The sequence below is a fragment of the Mytilus trossulus genome, chromosome 6 (assembly GCF_036588685.1).
Source record: "Mytilus trossulus isolate FHL-02 chromosome 6, PNRI_Mtr1.1.1.hap1, whole genome shotgun sequence".
Lineage (NCBI taxonomy): Eukaryota > Metazoa > Mollusca > Bivalvia > Mytilida > Mytilidae > Mytilus > Mytilus trossulus.
Window position 1 is genome coordinate 26,908,018 of NC_086378.1, and position 24,305 is coordinate 26,932,322.

The following is a 24,305-nucleotide window of genomic DNA, read 5'->3' on the forward strand; positions in this document are numbered from 1 at the left end:
AAAATTTGTCATCCAAAAATTATTATTCCAGCTTAGTTGTTTCAACATTTATATTTCATGTGCTCTGTCAAAGGCTTTGATACTCTCACAAGAACAACATTTAATCTTTTCATACAATATCTGTACTTTTCTTTATTACTCGAATACCAGTCATTTAAATACGTCATAAAATCGATTCCTTCGTTTGATGTTTTATATTGCTTTTTTTTTCTTATTTCAAAACATAGCTTCGAATATTTTCAAAGTGGAACAGACCAATCAACACTAAACACGCATCGTATAACGTCAGCACATAGTAACCATATACTATTTAAAGCACAAACTTTTGAAGACAATCATATTGGAATGATTTGTGTACTGGCAAGAATGAATATATCTATCATATTTCTATTTATGCACACGATGTTCATTGCTGTAAAAAGTGAATCAAGATTTAGATTGATCTCAGCACATCGTAAACCTGAATATGACAACAAATACGAAGTAGAGAACGCCATCGGAGTCTACAATGTTAGATTTGTAGAATGTACTGTAAAATGTGTATCAAATACGCGTTGTTTATCATTCTTTTACAACAACCTGACAAGAGTGTGTATTTTACACTCAGATCCATTCACCTATACTGTGATGTCCTTCTCAGAGAAAGGGTGGAAATTTTACCTTTCACAAGAACGTAAGTCTATATAAAATGATGAACTAATAACTCTGTATTTTGTCTGTAAACATTGTATTTACAACCACTGGATCCATGCCACGACCGTGGGTATACACAAAGTCACTGTTGACAAAACATTATTTTTTTCAAAATATTAAGGATTTCCTACTCCATTGTTGGGCCCCGCTCTTCAAATTTGTACTTCATTTGACCTTCTTATGTGTCGATAGTCACGGGGATGGCAATTAAACCAGAATTTAACTAACTTTTGCATGGTGAGGATGATCTCAAATTGGAAAGTTATCCTGTTTCCGCTCCAACGGTAAATGTAGTATCTTGCATTCAACCAGCAGTGATATTGGTAAATTAATAGTAAGACTTATTCCTCCCTCTATAAATACAGTTTATTTTCTGAATAAATTAACTTTTCAAAATTGAGAAGTCATCCCTTGCTACCAGTAAATACACATGTATTATAAAGATGTGGTGTCTGTAATTGCTGGTTTTTAATGATTTCTCAGTTTGGAATATTCCGATATATTCGGTTTGGAGTACACATTTATGACATATATGTCGAAATGCTCAGATATAGACAAACATTGCAAATTTTGTAATGCTCCTACTTAGTTATTGATCAAGCTATCAGGCTGTTTTTAAATAGACAGTATTTTTATTGTTATGTTTTACTGGCTAAGGATTTCGTCTCAAACAACAATATAGCACCTTAAAATACATGATGTGCGCTTGTCATTATTTGATGTAAAAAAACTTTATTTGGTGACACATGACATTATATAAAGTGCAAATATCCTTATGTGATGTACAAATATTCTAATGTGATGTACAAATATATATAATATGTGCAAGTGTAACTATATTATGTGCAAGTATACTTATATGATGTGCAAATGAACGTATTTAATGTACACATATACATATATGATGTGCAAATATAGTTATATGATATGAACATATACTTGTATGATGTGCAAGTATACCTATATGATGTGCACATACATGTATACTTATATGATGTACAATTATCCTTATATGATGTGTAAATATACTTATATGATGTACAAATATGCTTATATGACGTGCAAGTATACTTATATGATATGAAAACATCTTTATATGATGTGGTTATGTTATTATGGTACGTGAATATAACATAGTATGATGTGGTTCGGATTACTTCATTATACGATGTAAAAACGTTCTATATATACTGTGCTTTCATCGGTGTTTGATGATCAATAAATATGATTACGATATGAGCGATTATTCTCTACTTCATAACTGATTACTATCTGATTCGATGGAATTATTAAACCCGGCTAAAATCTTTAACTATCGTTTTGAAAATGGATGAGATTTTAAAACAGATAAACCTTGGCATGTTCCTACCGCATTTAAAGATGAAAATATCACATCTGATATTGTTGGAAAAATTGTCACAATATGAATTATAAAGTTTAGGTTGAATCGATGGTTCTATCACAAGGAACTCACGGTTAAAGTCATCGACTGTGTACTGAGAACGTGGAGTTAAAATAAATGATTTAAACAAGGATATTCTGGGGTTTTTGACTGCCAGCTTCCGAATGTACAATTTATAGAAAAAATAGGACAGTGTAATTTAACAACAATCAACGTTTCAAACATTTCGAACGAATATAAGATCCTTTCATACAGGAGCTAGTTGAATAATTTTCCTGCTTTGGCGAAAATATGAAAAAACAGTATTGCAAAAGACAGCTATAACGGTATAATTGTTTCCTCATTCTGAATTGCCGCTGTATCTTAATCCTTCCTATAATATTCAAATCACAGTATTTTTTTCGTAAGAAAAGCTATAAAAGTTTCTACACGTGCATACCGGTATTGATGATTGATTGATTGATTGATTGATGTATTGATTGGTGTCTAATGTCAATTTCAGCACTATCGTGCTATTTTATGGTGGTCAGTTTTTAGTGATCGAGGAAGTCGGAGTGTACAGAGAGAACTTACAATTCTAATAAAATGACAATTATAATACAGTTTAGATTAGAGTTTTGAGTACCCGCCACGTGCAGGAGTCGATTTCACAATTTAAGTGTTGACAGGTTAATGATACAGTTGTTCGACTTAGACCAATCGGACACTGTGGCTCCTGCAATAGATACATGGATATATTAGATGAACTTTAACTCAGTGCATTTCATTTGCATGCATATTTTTTTTGCATGTTTTTGTGCATTTATTTTACAGCTTAAATTAATAATTAGCCCGTTACATAAAATGATTCTTAGAAAGGCTCTCATATATACCCTTCTAGACGCAATGCATCGATCAGAAACAGGACTAAGGTAGCGACCATTCATCTTGTTTCACCTTTTTTTAGGAGGGGAAAGACATTATTGTTTCCAGATCTGTTCTTATTTGGAGACAGTTTCATCTTTAAGAAGTTGATACACAAATTAAAATTATGTTCATTCTTTTGTAAAATTTGCCTTATTTTTTCTCAAGATATCATTAGAGAAAGACGCAAACATGAACATACATCTGACATTGGAAGTGTAATGACTGCTTTTAGGAACAGGTCAGTTGTAACCTGAAAAAAAGGGGGGATAAAAGAAAAAGGGGATATCCAATTTTTGATACAAACGCAACCATGTTAGGCCTTTTAGGAATGGTATGGCGATTTCGTCGTCGTCGTCCAAAGACATTTGGTTTCCAGACAAGAACTTGAGTATAATTGTATGGATCTCTATCAAATTGTTCCAAAAGGTTCCATATCACAAAAGAAATTTTGGGATTGATTTTGACTGTTATTGCCTTAAATTGCTTTGGAATTAGAGGCAAAAAACAATACTTTTCTAATACTTTGTAAACATTGCTTATTTTTTGACCTATTGCCATGGGTTTTGATTTACAGTGACCTTAATTCTTATGAGTTTTATATGTGTGAAATCTCACTGTATATTTATATTTTAAATTTGGGTCCCGTTTTAAAAGTGGCCTACATTAAATCCCGACCGGTCCACAATTAAATTTTGTTTGAATCCAACAAAAAAATAATTATTGGGGTTTCTTTGATATGCTGAATCTAACCGTGTATTTATATTTTTGATTTTGGGCTCGGCTTTCATGTTGGTCAATATTCAGGTCCAAAGGGTCCAAAGTTAAACTCAGTTTGATTTTTAAAACAAATCTAATTATTGGAGTTCTTTGATGTGCTTTGCAACTTGTGCTGTGTACATTTTTATTGTGATACAAGTGGTGAACATTAGCTGCATACATTTTTACCGTGATATCGTGTTGATTCTTATTACCGCAATTGTGATGTGTACATAATATTTTTAACTTATTATCGTCGTAATATTTTAAGACTTTTAAAATATTTCTTTTAGTCGTACATATTTTTAATGTAAATATAAAGATATCCGCAATCTCGGTGTGTAAATTAAATTGCTCATCCGATAATAAGTGGAGTGCTCCGATTAAACGGAGGTGAATACCTGTACAGAACAGAACAGAACAGCTGAATCTCAACGTGTATTTAAATTTTTTTTAGCCCAGTGTTTAGTTGGTTCAAAATCAGGGTCTAAAATTAAATTTTGTTTGACAAAATGAAATATTTTGGGATCTTTGATATGCCGAATCCGACCGTGTATTGAGATTTTGAATCTTGGGTCCCGTTGTCAAATTAGTCCACATTGAGATCCAAAAGGTCTAAAATAAAAAAAAATGTTTGATTTCATAAAAACCAGAATGATTACCTTGGGTTCCTCGATATGCTGAATCTAACCATATATTCAGATTCTGAATATTGAACCTTTTTACATGTAATAGGTAAATTTTCAATTTTTTAAAAGATCTTAAACCACATTCATTCCGTGTCAGAAACCAATGCGGTGTCAAATATTTCATCACAATTCAAATTCAGAGCTGTGTCAAGCTTGAATGAAGTGTCCATACTTGCCCTTACTATTCAGGGTTCGACCTTTGCGGTCGTATCAAGCTGTACTCTGTAGAACAATTAATTCATACTTCAAGTAGTGGGGGCATTAACATTTGTTTACAAAATTTAGGCAATTCTGTATTTCAGTCATGGCGTTGTCAGTTTATTTACGACTTTGAATGTTCCCTTAGTATATATCACCTCCCTTTTTCTTACATGCTTCATAGTAGTTTCTTCTAATAGATAATTTTATTATCTATATTTGGCTTGTATTACATACCCTCATTGGTTTAGATAGGATTGCTGCCTACAAGGGAGTTATCAAACCAATATATTCTGTTTGTTAAGTTGAAATCATACATTCGAAAATTTCTTGGACGCCATCAAAGTAAGATGACCGTTATGGAAAATCTCTTTCACAGACGACGACGTGTATATTCCAGTTTTCGAAACTAAAACACTGTCCTCTTTTCCTCAAATGTGACCTACCGAATTAAGACTTTTCACCGGATTTTTACTCCCATGAGCAAGTTGATAGGAGCAAAAGTTGAGCAGGATATGCTCACCTTTCAAGGAATACCTGATACAACCCCCAGTTTTCGGGGGGGGGGGGGGGGGGGGGTGTTGCTCAGTGTTAAGTTTTCTATGTTGTGTTTTGTATATATTAGCCTTTTCTGTCATTTTTTCAGTTTTTGTTTTGCCACAGTTTGTCAGTTTGTTTTATCCCTTGGTATCTTTCACCTTTTTTTTTGTTGATGATATGAAATTTAGTTAACTTTTATCATAATTCATCAAGGATTATAAAATCTACATATTCTCAGTTGGCGTTTCAGGAAAAAGAACTTCACGAACTTAAAATAATAGACAAGTACATTGAATGCATAATTTGTGTTCTTCTGAAAGATGTACAGTACATGTCTTTAACCTTAGTTATATAAACAAATACGAAAAATCTTGTTACTAATTTATAAGGTTGAAATATCCCAAATGAAAAGCAAATGGTGAAGTAGATTTATAAAACAATAGTTTTGATACCTTTATTCTGTTGTGTACTGTATAGCTTTGTCTCAGTTATTTCACTTGATAGATAGAAACAATGTTCTAATACCTTTTTCATGTTGTGTTATGTATAGCCCTGTCTCAATTATTTCACTTGATAGATAGTAACAATGTTCTTATACCTTTATCATGTTGTGTTATGTATAGCCCTGTCTCAGTTATTTCACTTGATAGATAGTAACAATGTTATGCAACTCATAACTATCTTCAAATTCGCATTGCAGCCACTGGACAGGAAAACAAAATTAACAGCTTTGCTAATTTATAAGGTTGAAATATCCCAAATGAAAAGCAAATGGTGAAGTAGATTAATAAAACAATAGTTTTGATACCTTTATTCTGTTGTGTACTGTATAGCTTTTTCTCAGTTATTTCACTTGATAGATAGAAACAATGTTCTAATACCTTTTTCATGTTGTGTTATGTATAGCCCTGTCTCAATTATTTCACTTGATAGATAGTAACAATGTTCTAATACCTTTATCATGTTGTGTTATGTATAGCCCTGTCTCAGTTATTTCACTTGATAGATAGTAACAATGTTATGCAACTCATAACTATCTTCAAATTCGCATTGCAGCCACTGGACAGGAAAACAAAATTAACAGCTTTGTTTGAAATTCTGAAATATTCAAGGAGTATGACATTTCACACAATTCTATGTCCAGGCAGAAATATAATTGTAACTCGGGTACCTCTGATTGTTGAGTGGTACACCATTTAATCTATGCTCACGTTAACAGTCAGAACAATATTGTTTTTAACTTACTCTATAAGATAAAATTTATCTTGTTTTAAGATTGGAATAGTTATCAAAAGTACCAGGATTATAATTTTATACGCCAGACGCGCGTTTCGTCTACATAAGACTCATCAGTGACGCTCAGATCAAAATAGTTAAAAAAGCCAAATAAATACAAGGTTGAAGAACATTGAGGACCCAAAATTCAAAAAAGTTGTGCCAAAAACGGCTAAGGTAATCTACATATATCACGTTGGAACCTGTTTAAAACATTTATCATTTAAATATCCGTCAATAGTTTTTTTATCTTAAAATTGTTGTGACCTTATCAAATTTGCTCTTGTAAATAATCTTTCTACAAAACAATCTGTAGTTTTGTGGCTTTGTTGATGAACATCCCGCATATTCCTCTATTCTTGTTAATTTATTGAACATTTTTAACTACGGAACTATTTCAGCTCTAAGTATTTTGTTCCATGATAAGATAACTACCGTTGATTAATATTTTGCCAGGTTATGGTCGCTGTTTGGTCGACTTCTTCTACTACAGAGAACTGGACTTGTGTTATAAATTAGAACCTACTATTCAAATATCCGTTGTTCATGAAGATTTTGTGTGTCCAGGAAGTGAGCTCATGCGTATCGATTCCAATGAAAGACAAGATTATATCAAGCTTGTTACAGGTAATCAAAGTAAATACAATTGAGAATGAAATAAAAAAAAATATGAAAACTACACGTTATATATTGTAATACGTCCAAAGCGCTATTCTAAATTTACCTTCATCAGGAACGCTCACAGCCGAATATTTGAAAGCCAAGGGTTAACAATACCGAAAAGTAACGTAATATATGTAAGTACTAAATCATTATATTTTATTTTTACTTTGCTAATATGCAAAGTTATAGTTATGAAAAAAATGCAATAAGATTGCAGTTTCTTTTAATAGTGATGAAAATAGAAAGAAAAACATATTTCTTTATTCAAAAAAAGAATCATTAGATTTCCAAAATGATTCGGTTTCAATCATTTGCAATCAGACGCTTAAAACTAATTTTTGTTTTCATTACATTGAAAAAGATAATATATCAGTAGTTCCTTTCCCATGATGTTTAAATCAGACATCTCAGATACTCCTCAGCCACATTTATCTTATATACATAATAATTAGTGCCTCATACTCGAGTTTTCCTGGATGCTACTAAGTCTTTATGATTATCTTTTGAATCAATTGTCTTCGACTTTGGTACAATTCATTGTTTGGAAATCTATTTTGATTATTTATACGTCGGAGAACAGGCTTCTTCCGGACGATATTAAATTAAGAATGTATAAATCACGATAGGGTAAGTGCTTTGGTTTAAGATACTTTTTTTGGCAGCTGTGTGAAAGTTCAAGTCCACGGCGGCAATTATTATACTGCAATTTTAACGAAAAACGGTTTCTTCTCCTTCAAATCAACAGAGACCGGAGCTCGGACTATGTACCATGGTGCTTCTGCGGTTAGGAAAGTTTGGAACACTTATTTTTACATGCATCAACTAAGTTGAGTCCTTCATGGATTATACAATAATTCCTGGAGGATTTCTTTCCCTTATTTTATAATTATTACAGGCAAACATTTATTTCAGCTGACATCGGAAGAGTGTACAGTCATGGAATATGTATACAAGGTAAAAAGTCACAAGGAAAATGGACGTACAACGATGGATCTACAATGGAGTATTTCAGGTGGGACCAAAATCAACCAAGTGAATATTCTAACGTTATCGCCATGATTCGGAACCAGAACTACAAATGGAGGAATCCTACTCGTGTTAGCGACCCATGTACATATATGTGTGAATATCGATCACTGAATAATTGAGTTGCTGACGCTATTCAAGATAAAAAAAAACTACTTTTCTTTTTAATACTAACCAAAAAAAATGATTTAGAATATACTAATGTGTATAATTTGTCTATAAAATACTATTTATATACTAAAACAATCAAGCTCGTATCGTTGGTATATCTTCTACTTGTACGAGCGCACACCACAAGATTACAGACGTTTATATCTGAATGCTACTGCTATTAAGTCATTCATGCAAGCCATAAGTTTGTTTGAGATTTTTACACTGGTGCAGGCCATTTTGTAGTTTACGCCCTAAAAGAACAAATTATATGTAAAACTAAAAAATTCAAATAAGTCTATGGTTTGCGTACATTATCTTTTAAATAATCTTCAGAAAATAATGTGTTAAGTTTTTATGATTTCTACAAACATTGCAATTTTTAATTTACGATTTATTTTCTCTGGCTCCAATTTACTGTCTAATCAACAGTTGGCGTAACGTGACTCAAAAGTAAGCCACCATGCTTACTTGTTCATATCCATCATTGTGCGAATATTGCAATAGAACAACAACAAGAAAGAAAAAAAACCACGTAGATCAAAACTTCATGTTTTGCAATGACGTTAATCCATATCCAACTATGTTAGACATCACATGAGTTTGATAACGTAGTCCCCTGATATCTTTTAAATTAGAAAATTTGTCAAATAAAAATTGCATTGGTTCTTCAATAAACCCTTATGCTTTGTTTGCTAGCATTTTCTGATATGTTCTTTTTGTTATTACATATATCTTTCTCAACATGTTGAACCTGATAGTTTTATTTCAGATGAAATAAAGTCCCTGATCAATTATAAATAATGCTGTCTTCTCCACTTCTGCCCATTGACTGTATTGTAAAAATAACAAGTGTTAGCCTTCTTATACATTAATTTAACAAATTCATTAAAAAAGTATAAATTTGCTACTATATTGAATTTGTTACATTGGAGACTAAAAGCCGGAATGCATAGTTGGGTAAGGACCTGTGTAATTACGAATGTAACAATAATTACTGAGGCTACGATTACATTACATTATTGTTACATGAAAAAACAGCAATGTACGATGGGACTAGTAATATGTACTAAATAATAAAAGTTGAAGACATTTATTTTATATTTACAATACATACATTATTACATACAATTTATTTACCTTAATTTTTTATTCACAATGAAAATTTTTACAAATCCAGTAAATATTTTTTAAAGTCCGACACATTTTTGATGAACGAAATTACGTCCTCCACGGATACAGAAGTTCTAAAGTATTTAAGTTACATTCAGCAAACTTTGCCATTAATACGTAAAACTATTCAAGTTGAACATTATTTGTTGAATAATAATATTTATAATTTATCAGTATTACAAGTATTGTTTAGTACATATGAAAGAATTAAGCAATACAACAATACAACTATAGAAGATATAAGTTTAATAAAATTAGCATACATTGTTGTTTTTCATGTAACAAGAACGTAATGTAACCGTAGCCTCAGTATTTATTGTTACATTCGTAATTAATCGGTTCCTCGCCCAACTTTGCATTCCGGCAATTAGTCTCCAATGTAACAATAATATTTTTATTATTGTTACATTTCCATGTAACCGTAGCCAGTGCCAATATTAATACTAATAAGTACTAATAGTGATGTAAGAAAAACACCGCTATGATATTTTAAATGTATCGCATTGATATTAGAAATAATAGCATTTTTATATTTATGTATATAAGAAAAAACAGCAATTCAAATTTTACACGGACATAAACGTTTGCTTCTAACTAACTTCTGAATGTATATTTAGACTCAATTGTTGTTTATATTTGAACAATAAGTTTTAAAGTTAGTATTTTCTTAATTTTTCTTTGCCGAAAACAACATTTCCCGCATGTAATGTCCGCATCTTTACTATTGATATTAATTTAGACAATATCGCTATGTGATATAAGACAAGTTGCTTTCTTTGAAGAAAAAAAGAAAAGCGATACATGAACCTTAGACCGCTGACTGCCGGGTCACCAAATTTAAAGATGGTTGCTGAATTTGTGTTTGCTTTTAAATTCAAATAACTGATTGTGAATAGAAGAAGCCAATTGAAAGTATATATTTACAGCTTCTATTTGAATAATTATTTCAAAGCTCTACTAGTTTATTTATTACTTTGGAATGTACATATTTTTTCCGATTATAACCCTTTGGCAAATCATAATTTTTACTAACCGGATGACTAATGCACAAAACTATCGCAATATAAGTTTATGCGCTTAGTTTGCTTTATAATCTGGAATACTGGATGCATTTATTTTATCTATCATATCTTTATATTTTGTTTCCTACATGAATGTCTTTATATTCTCAACTCGTATTTGAAGTTGTCTTTACTCATGGAAGATGGTGTATGCCGTGGACCTGTGGCATGCAATGGATTGATTGGGACCTCATATGAAGAGACTCATTTTGGTCTCATAAAAGATCTCAAATTTTAATGATTTCCTGATTTTACTTAAATCAATTCAAACATTCTACAGGGAAACTCAGTTTTGCCGAAGAATTTCTTAATTCAGAAGTTTATGAATACCTGTGTATGCACACTTTCAAAATAACCAATTGCTATATAAAAAAAAACGTATGCAAATTTAAAAAGATACCAGAATTAAAATGATGTACGCCAGACACGAGTCAAGTCTACAAAAAGCATCAGTGACGCTCGAATAAAAAAAGTTAAAAGGCTAAATATATTACAAAGTTAAGGAACCTATTCCTTGGGTAGACACTCCTTAGCTTTTCGAAAAGGTCAAAGTTTATAAATTTAATAGTATTGCATGCAAGTAGTATTTTAGCGCACACAATAGTACATAGAAAGCATCTCACTGATACTCATGAAAAAAATACGCATTTGCATCATCACATATCTCAATCTAATAGTTGAATTCGAATGTCAAACGGCCTATATTTAATGTTTTGACTCCGGATTGACATTTTATCCGGCATTTTTAGAAAGCAAACCTATAGTTTGCTTTTGAAATGTGATCTATAATGTGAATGAATCAAGAGGTGTAGGATAGCTGGTCAACACAATGAATACAATTTTCAAAATCGTACCATAGTACAAATATGACTACTAAATCAAAATTAAAAAATAAAAAAAAATATAGTAAACTAACGTTTTTGTTAGTGTTTTTTTTCAAATATAATATCAAAAACACGAACGTCAAGTATTAATTTAACGGATATACATTTTATTCATCGAATAAATCTATTTAAGTTCTTACATTCCATTAAGCGAATATACATTACTATACAAAATATAAGCAAAGACTTCTAAATCCATACTAAAACAGTATAAAATAATTAACATTATGGCTGTAATTTAGTTTTGTTGTGATTGTCAATTATTTTTACGGTTGTTGTGAGCTGCAAGGATTTAAATTATGCTTTATGAATTCACGACCGTTTAAAATATAAATAATTAATAAATGTATCTTACTTTCCGTTTTATGGATATATTACAATACACAAAAAAAAAAATTATTACTCACAAAACCTAAATACTACAATTGTATGAAATATTAACGTAGAAATATAATGATTATTGTTTATAAACATTTTTTGTAGTATGCAATAATTTATTAAGATTTAATTTTTAATATGTTTCCTTTACAAATGAATATTTAAAAATACCAAAGCAGAATATCTTGTCATATAAAATACTTATTTCTTAATTGCAACTCTGAAAATATTCTGATTTCAATCATTGTTAGTTTCTTCAGAAACATAAATACAGTATATATATTTTGTATATATTTCTTTGATTCCGATTGAATTAAATACTTTTGATAAGAGTATTATCTTTCTGTTTTCCGATCTTATATTAATATTTTAACCAGAATGTTCTCTCCCGTATTAAAGTCTATGATGAAATACACAGTATCCCATGGTTAAATCTTCAAACATAATTAGTTTACATGTTCTCGAGACAACAGACAATACTACGTTATAATTGACCCAGATACACATAGTGTTCAGTGGTCGTTTTAAAACAAATATAATTGCGTCGACAAGGACCATCAAGGCACGACAAAGACTCTCATATGACATTGAAAACAAATGTTCAAAAATTAGTGTTTCTTTGGTGTTGGTGGGAAATGCAAAACAGCCAACAGCTGAGTTCAACATTTACATTAAATTGGATTGTTTGTTTTGTTAACGATTAGATGAAGTGAAATGAACTATAAACCAATCATACAGCAATATTTCTTTGAATGTAATCATATTTAAAAGTCCATTAATATAACTCTAAAAAAGAAGGTCCAATTATCGAATTCTCAAATTGACTTTCTCTTGTACAACTTCAGTGATTGAAACCTAATTTGCCGGATATATTTTTGATGAAGATCATTTCAGAATTGTTGTTACTTTGACAATGTTTGGTGCGATCAAACATTTAAAATGACACCCATTCTATAGGATTAGCCCACAAGTCTCCTTGGAAAATAAATATAACAAGACAGGGTGGTTTTTCAGTTGACGCTAGTAATATTGAGGCAGTGGGTAGCTTGCAGTTTTGTATAACCCAAGGCTCCTTGTTGAAGGTCGTACTACGACCTATAACTGTTAATGTTTCATACACTGTGAAATTGATTGAGAGCTGTCATATTGGCACTCATGATACGACCAGTGGCGGATCTAGAAATTTCCATAAGTGGGGACCCACTGACTGACATAAGAGGGGGCCCTCTGCAGTCACGCTTCAGTTATTCCCTATATAAGCAACCAAATTTTTCCCCAAAAAGGGGGGACGGGCCCCCTGCCCCTCCCCTAAATCCGCCTCTGACGACATCTTTTTATTTATCATGGCTAATTAAGATAAAGTATCGACTATTTTCAGGCTAATTCTTGTTGTTTATTCGAATGAGCTTGATTAATAAAATTGTGTATGTACCTTATAAAATGTATAAATTGTTTCACCAATTCTTCCTAATTCAACCATGGCAATTATATGAAACTTCACAGAATGATTTGAACATATCTATATATGTAGACTGAGCATTGCTATAATGGAATTGATTTTCAGCGATTTTCCCCTATATTTTATAATGACAATTCTAATATCAAATCAAGGCAACAATTTATGTGTTTTTGCTGTGTTGATATAAGAATGACGTCCAAAACTTAGTTACAAATAGAAACACATTTCTTTTGGAAAACAGTGTTCAAAGACAACTGGAACTTTTCTCTTTTCCATTCCTTTAGGATGCGTTGACTCGGAACTCTCGTCGACCTCAAAGTATTTTGAAACATAATAAGTCATATCATTTAAAACACGTAATATATCTATGCAGTTTATCTTGCTACTCTCTTGATCTATACGTTTTATTTGGGTCAATATTGCCTTGTGTAAAGAATATAACATCCATCCACCAACGCCTTCTCTTCCATAAGAATTTTTCTCTACAAAAAAAATTCATTAACTAGCTATAAGACACGTTCAATCCACCATTCTCTACAAAAGAGACTGTCTGTACCAAGTTAGAAATATGACAGTTGTTATCCATTCGTCTGATGTGTAACCTGGCTTTCTTTTTTACTCAGTCGATATATGACTTTTGAACAGCGGTATACTACTGTTACCTTTATTTGAGCTTTTAATTTTGCCATTTGAGCAGGGACATTCATATTTTGAATTTTCCTCGGAGTTCAGTATTATTGTGATTTTACTTTTTGAAACACCTAGATATATATAAGATGAAATACATGCAACTGTTCCCCTCGATGTTTCTTAAAGTATTTATACCCTGTGTAAACATTTTGGTTGCATATTTGACGTTTGACGTTGAAGTTAGAGTTTTATCGTCTGCTTTGTCCAATCACAAACTGATATAAACCTAACAAAAGGCAAGGAGTGACTTGTTAAAAATATTACGATATACTTAAACACTATAATTATGACTTTCGAGTATTTTTTCTCTCTTGTGATATTTTGTGAACATTCGTGCTTATTGAACAGCTTGAATAATTTGTGGTAGATTTAACACGTTTATCTTTAAGAAATATATTTACCAGTTCTATGATTGTAATACTCATTTGAGCACAAGAAATGCATACAGTCTGATTACATAAATGTTGAGATTGGTCACAATAACTTAATAACAACATGTCTTATGTTGTATCAAACACATATTCCATATATATAATATATCTTTTAGATGTCTTTTGGATGTTATGTTGGACAGATAGTGATTACGAAGGGTTAAAAGATCCACACTACCATTGCTTATCTCATGGTTTAAGGGATTCGCTACTCAATTTCAAAATAACAAGCTTTTCATAACACTAGTATATATTGATATGGGTTTAATACAGGAACAAAAATATGCAAAAAAAATATATAGGTCAATGTGCTTGTTTTCGATATATATTATATATATAAGCCATTGAAAGTTTGGCGGCAAAATGTTCTCTCTTGAGGTTTTAGAGCTTTATCAATGACAAGTTGAAGTTCTCAAATACTATTAAAAAAAGATTTTATAAGACTTTCACAGATGCTTTATAATAATGCATATAAAAAAATTATAAAATGAAAAATGGGGCATTGAGCATTTTTTTTCAAATTGATAAAACCGAGTATTCCGAAAATCTGCCAACAATCCCTAACCATGCCAGCGAACATCCTTAATGGCTTTTATTTGAACTAAGTTGTCCTTAAATGAAATTTAATACCATGCATTCATCATGCTTTTCAATAACATATGATCAAATCGCTAAAAGGCCCCCTTCTAAATTATTGAAAACTATCGTTCTGCATTAATAATAATATCTTGGTGTAAATTAGATACACATATTCGGGCTAACGCATTCAACACACCAAAGCTTGCCCAATACTTATTAACATAAATGGCACAATACTACCTGAAGCTGTTGAATAAACGACGAGACAGTCATCTGCACACGGTGGATCTACAACACGTATGATTTCTTTTGGCTTATTTATATTGTAATCAAAGAACTTTTTCAGCGCTGCTTTGATACTGAACTCCGTTATGTCCTGGTCTTTAGACATGCTTCCAATCGGATCATTGTCGGTAGGTTTACTTGCACTTGGTGACACAGTATCTGACGATGTAGCTTCGTTTGTTTGATTTAAAGAATTTTTTACAATACTGCGAACTAAAACTTCATGCCCATGTTCATTGCAGAACTCGTCCGGTTTCATCTTTGACCGACATGCCTACAAAGAAAAACTAGCTGTACACTCTTTTAAAGAAAATGTTTATTATCAGAATCATAAGCCAAATTATTACAGAATCAATCATACTTCATGCTACTAGCATTGCACGGACTGAAATCAAACATATGTTAAACGATCCAGAACACATAAGCGAAACTGTGTATTTCTCTGTTCTGGGTGTTCTTACATTTATTTGTACTATATTCCTGTCATGTTATGTTGTCATTTTAGCAGTATATTTAACATTGGTATAAGGCGTGGGGTCGGTTAGTCACATAACCAGGTTCAACCCAGCATTTTTTCTTAAAACATGTTGTACCATGTCAGGAATGTCCAGTTGTTATCTACATGTTCTATGTATGTTATATTGTTGTTTGATTTTTGTTGCACTTTAGTGGGTTTTTTTTTCGTTAAACAACTTTGTTTTGTTGTTTGATATCCACTTAAAAAAAAAATAAGCATAGAAGACAAGACACAAATTAAGTTAGTAAATGGTACGAAGTATATAAACAGATATATGTGGTATGATTGTCAAAGGGAACTATATCCACCACAGTTCAACTGAAGTAAATGTAAGCATTATAGCCAACCGTAAGACCTCACAATCAGACAAAGACATAACGTACTGCTATAAAAGGCCTGATATATAAAAAAAAAATGTGAAACAATTTAAACAAAAAGACGTTTTGGAATATCCGTTTCAAAGATGATAGCGGACATGTTTCTAATGTCGTAACTACAATCCCCTTTCCCGTATGCCATCTTCTGAATAAGACTTGTTACTTGGTTAGAACTAACACGAAGGATGAAATAAGTGGAGAAAGATCTACCTTTCGTTCTGGAGCACATGTGATCATTCCAAGTTTTTGGTGGGGTTTGTGTTGCTGATTATTCAGTGTTCTATGTTGTGTTTTATGTACTATAGTTTGTCTGTTTTTTTTTTAGTTTTTTGAATTTTCCTTGCTTCGTTGTTTTCTTTTTAAAGTTTTAAATTGATATATGTATCCCTCGGCTTTAGTAAGAAAGTATAACCCGGATTTGTTTTCTTTCAATCGATTTATGTCTTTTGGACACAAGGTATACTAATGTTGCCTTTATTTAGTGATGACGTTGTCAGTCAGTTTATTTTCAACTAATGATTATGAATGTCCACCTGGTATCTTTTGTCTCTCTATGAAACAATCTACGAAAAACACATTTTATGACTACCACTGAACTACAGAATCCTGACTTAAGACAGGCATATTCAGAACATTGCATGGTTAATCAAGGTTAGGAAAGTTAAACCCTAAACTTACATGAGACAGCGGTGTAACAGCAAAACATATGAACAAACTGTAAACATGTGTCTCATTCGTCTTAACTAAAACAATCAGGGCAATGAAAACGTATATATGTATAGTAAAAATATTAAGGTAAATTCAAGGTGAATTATAAACAGGAGACATTTATAAAAAAAAAATGAAACGTAATAAATGAATGGGAAAAGTGAATATATTCACATTGTTAAAGCGGCAGAGATGTTGATTCTAAAGGCAGACTTGTTTCTAACGTACCATATAATTCCCTCAATTTCTAACCATTCAAAGATACGAACCTGAATAAAAAACATTTTAGGCTTATCTTGTAATCCCTTAACACCAGCGACTTTTTCAATTATACTTTTCGTTGTCACCGTATCATTATCAACTCCATAAATACAATGATCTCTGTAATATACTTCAGTAGGCAGGGAATCCACAGGTCTTGGTTTTTCGTTACCATGGCTTCCAATTATACACGCAAAACAATCTGAATTTTGATGGAATTGTGTCTGCTCGCAGGCTATGAAATGAGCATACATTTTGTTCCATTATTTTCTAGCAGGAATTTAGGGAATCATAGATTTAATTCAACGTCGTAGTACATAAAACAGTATTATTTTTTGCTGAGTTTTTAAACAAATAAAATATCTTAGAGCTTTGAACGGGTTATGATTTATCTTGGTTGTAACCGATGACCATTTGTATAAATTCTCTAGGTTTCTTTATATATTCCTCTAATGGTTGACCGATAGACTATAATTATTACGTCGTTTTGGTTTTGATTGAACATTAAATTGATACATTATTGACGTTCATCCTAGTTGTACCACCTTTTAGCCAGGAGTCATTCACTCACATATGATCTTTTTAAACTGGCTATCACTAATAAAAAGGCGTTCTAGGTTGCTATTGAAAACATATTTTCAATCTTCCACGTGGCATTTTTTAGACCTATTTCATTGCAATACAGCAGTTTTTGAAACATTTTTCCTTTTGCATAATATATGCAGTATCTTTAGACGGTTTAATCGTATGCCTTTTTGTAGTTTCTCTGATATGTGATGTGGTTTGTTGAATTGAATCCATGTGATTATGGACTTTCCAAATTGATTTTCCTCTGAGTTCAGTATTTTTGTGATTTTACTTTGTACTTATACATTCCGCCATTGTGTTATTGTGCTATGTTCAATTTTGGTATTATTGTCTTACACTTTTGCTAATGCGCTTTGTCTACACAGGTACTATTTCTGTATCAAAAATACTGGAAATTTACTTTTAATAATCAGTACTATTTTGCTACTTTAAGATTATTGTAATATTTCGACCTGTATTTTACAGTACTTAATTTTAATACACCGTAATATTTTCAGCATTTTGAAGGTTTATCTATTTCAAATCTCTTACAATTATGATTGTCAATTGGTATTATTTCAGTACCAAAAATGTATAGTACAAATAAACAGCTGTAACAGACAGGCATCTTAATATTACAATATTTAAGGTACCCGGTAATAGTAATAAATATTATTTCCAGTACAACAGATTTTTAGTACATAAATCGTTCCTATGCAGAAGTAGCAGTGTATATGCCTTTTTGTGCCTTTTGTGACCGTTGTTTTTAGTTTGTTTGATGTGTTTGAGCATTTGATTTTTGTCATTTGATTAGGGTCTTTTCATTTTGAATTTACCTCGGAGTTCAGTATTTTTATTCTACTTTTTTATCAGTACATGAACAATGTATTTTAATAAGTTAGTGATAAATGAGATTTTTAATTTCTACCTTTTAGTTTCTGAATTTTCAATAATCAAAATCATCTTACCTATTTCTACAACCCAATTAATCTGTTGTGCAGTCAAATCCTTGAAGGTTACAACTGTAAAGTTAAGATGTTGTCCAAATGTTTCTTGCATATTTGTTAGTTCATCATCACAGTAATTCCGTTGTTTACAATTTTTGAAGTTTTCATTGCTAATTATAATTGCTAAGCCTCTGTAAATGTTGTTACATTCATATTCGTTTTGGTTAGAAGATACACTACGTTTGGATTTCAAAGATCCTGATTTCAAAATGCTGAAACATATATACACACATTACATCAGACAGAGTTTGTAATTATACAAAACAAAGTATGCTACAAGTATGTTACATTGGCAACATTGTAAACTACATTTGTTCGCAGTAACATAAATTAATAGTTGTTTCCCTCTAGTTGAGTATTTTTCAATTCACTTTGATTATTTTGCATGCTTCCTCTAATTTCTTAATTTCTGATATTAATCGTGGTTCTTCCAACATGTCCAAATTAATACATACTTTCACTGATTTATTTTACTGATCTTCTTCATAATTGTTCGAAAACTTGTTACCATATTTGAAGTACGTATAATATCAAAATAGAAATAAACTATTCAGTAACAGTTACCTGTGATTTTATTGTATTTGGTACTTTATTGTTACTGAACATTTACTGCAAAATTCCGATCGGTGGAAATCTTCGACAAGAATATCAGAAACAATTAGTGTAAAAATTTCTGGTATCTGAAAAACATGGTATAAATAACTTAAAATACCTTTCAAAAATGTGTCTCATCTCTTCTTTGCTTTTAGTTCTTCCTTAAATGAAAAATATTTCTTTCTCAAAATTGCATAATTATCAAATTACTGATCTGTATAATGTTAATTCGGAAATTATTGCGAGGTTATTGTTATTGCGAATAATGCGACTGAGTTGTAAACGCAATAATTAAAACTCGCATTTTGTAATATTTTAACTGAATTAAGCATGACTTTTCTCAAAATCGTAAAAATTAAAATCGCATTCAAGTGTAAAATGACAAAATCGCAATAATAAAATCTAGCAATAATTTCTGAATTTACAGTAAAATAATTTAGACTTGATCCACAGAAGTGTAAAACTTATATCTAGTTTTGTTGATGTTGACGATTATATCTTCATTGACCTCCAGATTTCATATTTTTCTTTTGTCGAATAGCTGTCTTATTGATATATACATGTATGTATTTATTCATATAATTAGGATTATAAACTTGTAAATCTTTTATATGTTGTTTTTTTTTTTTATTTATTAGGGTTTTCGGTGAATAATCTGTATTTTATATATTTTATCTAAGCTTCTCTCTTCCCACGTTTGATATTCAAGTATGACACATTTTTTTTTTTACCAAAACTATTTTCGTTGCCAGAATTCGTTCTCTCTAATGATATTGTAAAACAGAAATTTATCTAGTGAATTTTATTACAAACAAGTGAATCTCCTTACACATAATCTCATCACATGCATTATCTCTACGTGTGTTTTATTTTTCTATCCTGGCGATTCATGAGATCCGAAAACATATTGTGTATTATACCTTACAATAAAAAAGCAGCTATATAATTGTTTTGTTCATGCCTCATTAGTGCGAAACGTTATAGTTATTTTATTCCAAGTTCATCCTGATCCTTCATATGAGTATATCTGTCCAGTTATAGTCTTTGAAATTCACATTATCTTGAAGTATTTTGTAATATCCCTGTCTGTGTTTAACTAAAGATATACACATTTAGACAGACTGTTGTGGAATGATTTCTTAAACTAATCATCATAGTACAGGCCATAGACGACATATTCTATAATGAAACGGACATTCGGACTTTAACAGGACAAATTCCAACTACTGGAATTTGTTAGTTCATTTTGGTGTTCTTTTACAAATGTTGGGGAATGATGAAACTATGTGAACGAGTGCTATTCTACGGAACCAATAATTGATTCAGTTATTTCAACCAATATTAAGTGAATCCTCAGGTCATGCAGGTAAATATCTCGACTCGAAATTATGCTCATTGTTCCCGTACGACACTGTGATCCTTCTATACAAATGTGCGTAGTCTCAGGAATATAACACGAAGTTTTTTGTTGTTGTTCTTTTTTTTCTCTCTTTATAAATATATGTTCGCACAATTCGCCATTTTAGATACAACCCTAATTCTCAACACCTTTTGTTTTAGCTGTTCATATGTGGGTAAAGTACATTTATTTGAAAGCTGTTTAACAGAATGAACCCACCTCCTGTACTGCCTTCATCTCTAGGCGGGTTTTAGAAGGTTGTTCTCTGATAAATTTACTTTCACATCATTAATATGTAAAATTGCAATGCACATCAAAGTTCTTTATGTAATGTACAAATTCATTAAAAATTCAATTTAGTTCCTGACGATATAATACTTAGGGTTTGCCATACATTTATATGTCTTTTTTATAAACGATTGTCATACAATGAAACTATCAGACCTAGTGCGATTAGAGGTCGGTCATTTAAAGACGTATTAACCGTATCGTTTACGCAGATCTGCATCTGCCTGCAGATTTATCAAAAACAGTATGTGATCTCGAGCTTTTATTTTATGTACTTTCAATAATGCAAATGAGCAACTGATTAATTTCTAATGCAAAAAATTAACAAAACAATTAGGAAATATCAGGTTTTTATGGAACATGTAATCCCATTTTTAGCTCACCTGGCCCAAAGGGCCAAGTGAGCTTTTCTCGTCACTTTGCGTCCGGCGTCCGGCGTCCGGCGTCCGTCGTCCGTCGTCCGTCGTCCGGCGTTAGCTTTTACAAAAATCTTCTCCTCTGAAACTACTGGGCCAAATCAAACCAAACTTGCCCACAATCATCAATGGGGTATCTAGTTTAAAAAATGTGTGGCGTGACCCGGTCAACCAACCAAGATGGCCGCCACGGCTAAAAACAGAACATAGGGGTAAAATGCAGTTTTTGGCTTATAACTCAAAAACCAAAGCATTTAGAGCAAATCTGACATGGGGTAAAAATGTTTTTCAGGTCAAGATCTATCTGCCCTGAAATTTTCAGATGAATCGGTCAATCGGTTGTTGGGTTGCTGCCCCTGAATTGGTAATTTTGAAGAAATTTTGCTGTTTTTGGTTTTTATCTTGAATATTATTATAGATAGAGATAAACTGTAAACAGCAATAATGTTCAGCAAAGTAAGATCTACAAATAAGTCAGCATGACCAAAATGGTCAGTTGATCCGTTTAGGAGTTATTGCCCTTTATAGTCAATTTTTAACCATTTTTCGTAAATTAAAGTAATCTTTTACAAAAATCTTCTTCTCTGAAACTACTGGGCCAAATTAATCCAAACTTGGCCACAATCATCTTTGGGGTATCTAGTTTAAAAAATGTGTGGCGTGACCTGGTCAACCAACCAAGATGGCCGCCACCGCTAACAATAGAACATAGGGGTAAAATGCATTTTTTGGCTTATAACTCAAAAACCAAAGCATTTTGAGGAATCTGACATGGGATAAAAATGTTTATCAGGTCAAGATCTATCTGCCCTGAAATTTTCAGATGAATCGGTCAATTGGTTGTTGGGTTGCTGCCCCTGAATTGGTAATTTTGAGGAAATTTTGCTGTTTTTGGTTATTATCTTGAATATTATTATAGATAGAGATAAATTGTAAACAGCAATAATGTTCAGCAAAGTAAGATCTACAAATAAGTCAAAATGACCAAAATGGTCAGTTGACCCCTTTAGGAGTTATTGCCCTTTATAGTCAATCTTTAACCATTTTTCATAAATCTAAGTAATCTTTTACAAAATCTCCACTGAAACTACTAGGCCACAATCATCTTTGGGGTATCTAGTTTGAAAAATGTGTCCGATGACCTGGCCATTCAACCAAGATGGCCGCCACGGCTAAAAATAGAACATAGGGGTAAAATGCAGTTTTTTGCTTATAACTATGAAACCAAAGCATCTAGAGCAAATCTGACAAGAAGTTAAATTGTTAATCAAGTCAATATCTATCTGCCCTGAATTTTTCAGATGAATTGGACAACTGGTTGTTGGGTTGCTGCCCTCCAATTGGTAATTTTTTAAGAAATTTTGCCGTTTTTGGTTATCTTCAATACTATTATAGATAGCGATAAACTGTAAACAGCTATAATGTTCAGCAAAGTAAGATCTACAAATAAGGCAACATGACCTAAATGGTCAATTGACCCCTTAAGGAGTTATTGCCCTTTATAGTCAATTTTTAACAATTTTCATTAATTTGGTAAATTTATGTAAATTTTTACCAAATATAGTTCTCTGTTACTAATGGGCAAAGTTCATGATAGATATAATTGTAAGAAGCAAAATCGTTCAGTAAAGTAAGAACTTCAAACACATCACCATCACCAAAATACAATTTTGTCATGAATCCATTTGTGTCCTTTGTTTAATATGCACATAGACCAAGGTGAGCGACACAGGCTCTTTAGAGCCTCTAGTTAAAGATATTCCGGATAGTTGGAACAGTTTACAGGCATGATTGGAGTGAATACGGTAAAATCATTTATTTGTGTGCTTACTTGTGCTCACGTAGAACCAAATTGTTATTTGACTAAAAGAGTGATACTTGTTTAACTGTTTTATTAAATGTACATGTATTTATTATTTTATATGACATCTAAAGACAACTTGTGTTTCTATTACTTCTTATGATAACATCGCAAATGAACAATATTCAAAGTTCCTTACATGTATATAAGTAGTACATTTGATTTTTGTTTGTGTTTATTAATGTAAGATCTTGAAATATTTTTTAAGTAGATTATTACATGTATTTAGGGATTGTGTACGATATTCGCGTACATACCATACATTGGCTCCCTTTGAAGGCATGTAAAAGTAGTTGATAGACCCCCTTATTATTATTTTTACAAAACACCACCGATGCAAGGTGAATTTTAATTTTTTCGAACGTAAAGTGTTCTTAAGCTCGGGATCGCATACTTCTTTTTGATAAATCTGCAGATGTAGATACGTCAACGTATACGATACAGTTGATACGTTTTTAAATGACCGACCTCTAATTAAACTAGTTAACAACCATCACTCTCTGATTGAAACTGCACGTTCACAATCAGGAATTTCAATTTATTAGAAGGTTACTAGTATACTTAGTATTAAAAAGCTTTTTCAATTAGATGGGACCTTTAGAAGAAAACAAATTTTTATTTGTGATGTAATAATGGCCCTACCTTTAACCGTTCCTTCGTATGTGTTTGTCGCCATTACAAGGAAGAAATACTTGATATTATACTACTAATATACTCTTGTATACTTAATGGAAAATATCTAACGTAATTGTTTCCGTTCATAGATTATTTGTATTTATAGCTTAAAGACATTGTGATTTTTTTTCATTTATAAAACTTATAATCCTTCTACTTTTGATAACTTTTTTTTCATATATGAATAATCAGTCGAAAAAAAGAATGCATGATTGGCCCGTGCAAACGCAAATTTTAACATAAGGTGTATTGTTCCTTGTCATCGAACTATGAATGCCCAGTAGACTTTCTAATATGTTTAAGTTTTAATTCTTTTTGCTGTATGAATATCTGAAGAGGAATAAGGGTAAACGCAAATGAGTAATTGGTACAACTACCTTAAATGTAATTTGTATTA

At 31.6% G+C, this 24,305-nt stretch overlaps 2 protein-coding genes across 2 annotated transcripts; one reads left to right on the forward strand and one right to left on the reverse strand.

The window, feature by feature from the left end:
- Positions 1 to 364: 364 nt before the first annotated feature.
- Positions 365 to 8,311, forward strand: LOC134723285 (uncharacterized). The gene is made up of 3 exons (XM_063586905.1): positions 365 to 673; positions 6,916 to 7,086; positions 8,035 to 8,311. Exons 1-3 carry the CDS (start codon positions 367 to 369, stop codon positions 8,268 to 8,270), a joined length of 714 nt encoding a protein of 237 aa, XP_063442975.1. The 5' UTR covers positions 365 to 366; the 3' UTR covers positions 8,271 to 8,311.
- A 4,849-nt stretch (positions 8,312 to 13,160) lies between these two features.
- Positions 13,161 to 23,959, reverse strand: LOC134721010 (cell death protein 3-like). Its single transcript, XM_063583658.1, has 6 exons — positions 23,876 to 23,959; positions 19,388 to 19,430; positions 18,637 to 18,887; positions 17,110 to 17,336; positions 15,194 to 15,512; positions 13,161 to 13,735 (listed from the first exon to the last, which is right to left on the reverse strand). The coding sequence occupies exons 1-6, from the start codon at positions 23,907 to 23,909 to the stop codon at positions 13,461 to 13,463; spliced, it is 1,149 nt and encodes a 382-aa protein (XP_063439728.1). The 5' UTR covers positions 23,910 to 23,959; the 3' UTR covers positions 13,161 to 13,460.
- Between the last annotated feature and the right edge of the window lie 346 nt (positions 23,960 to 24,305).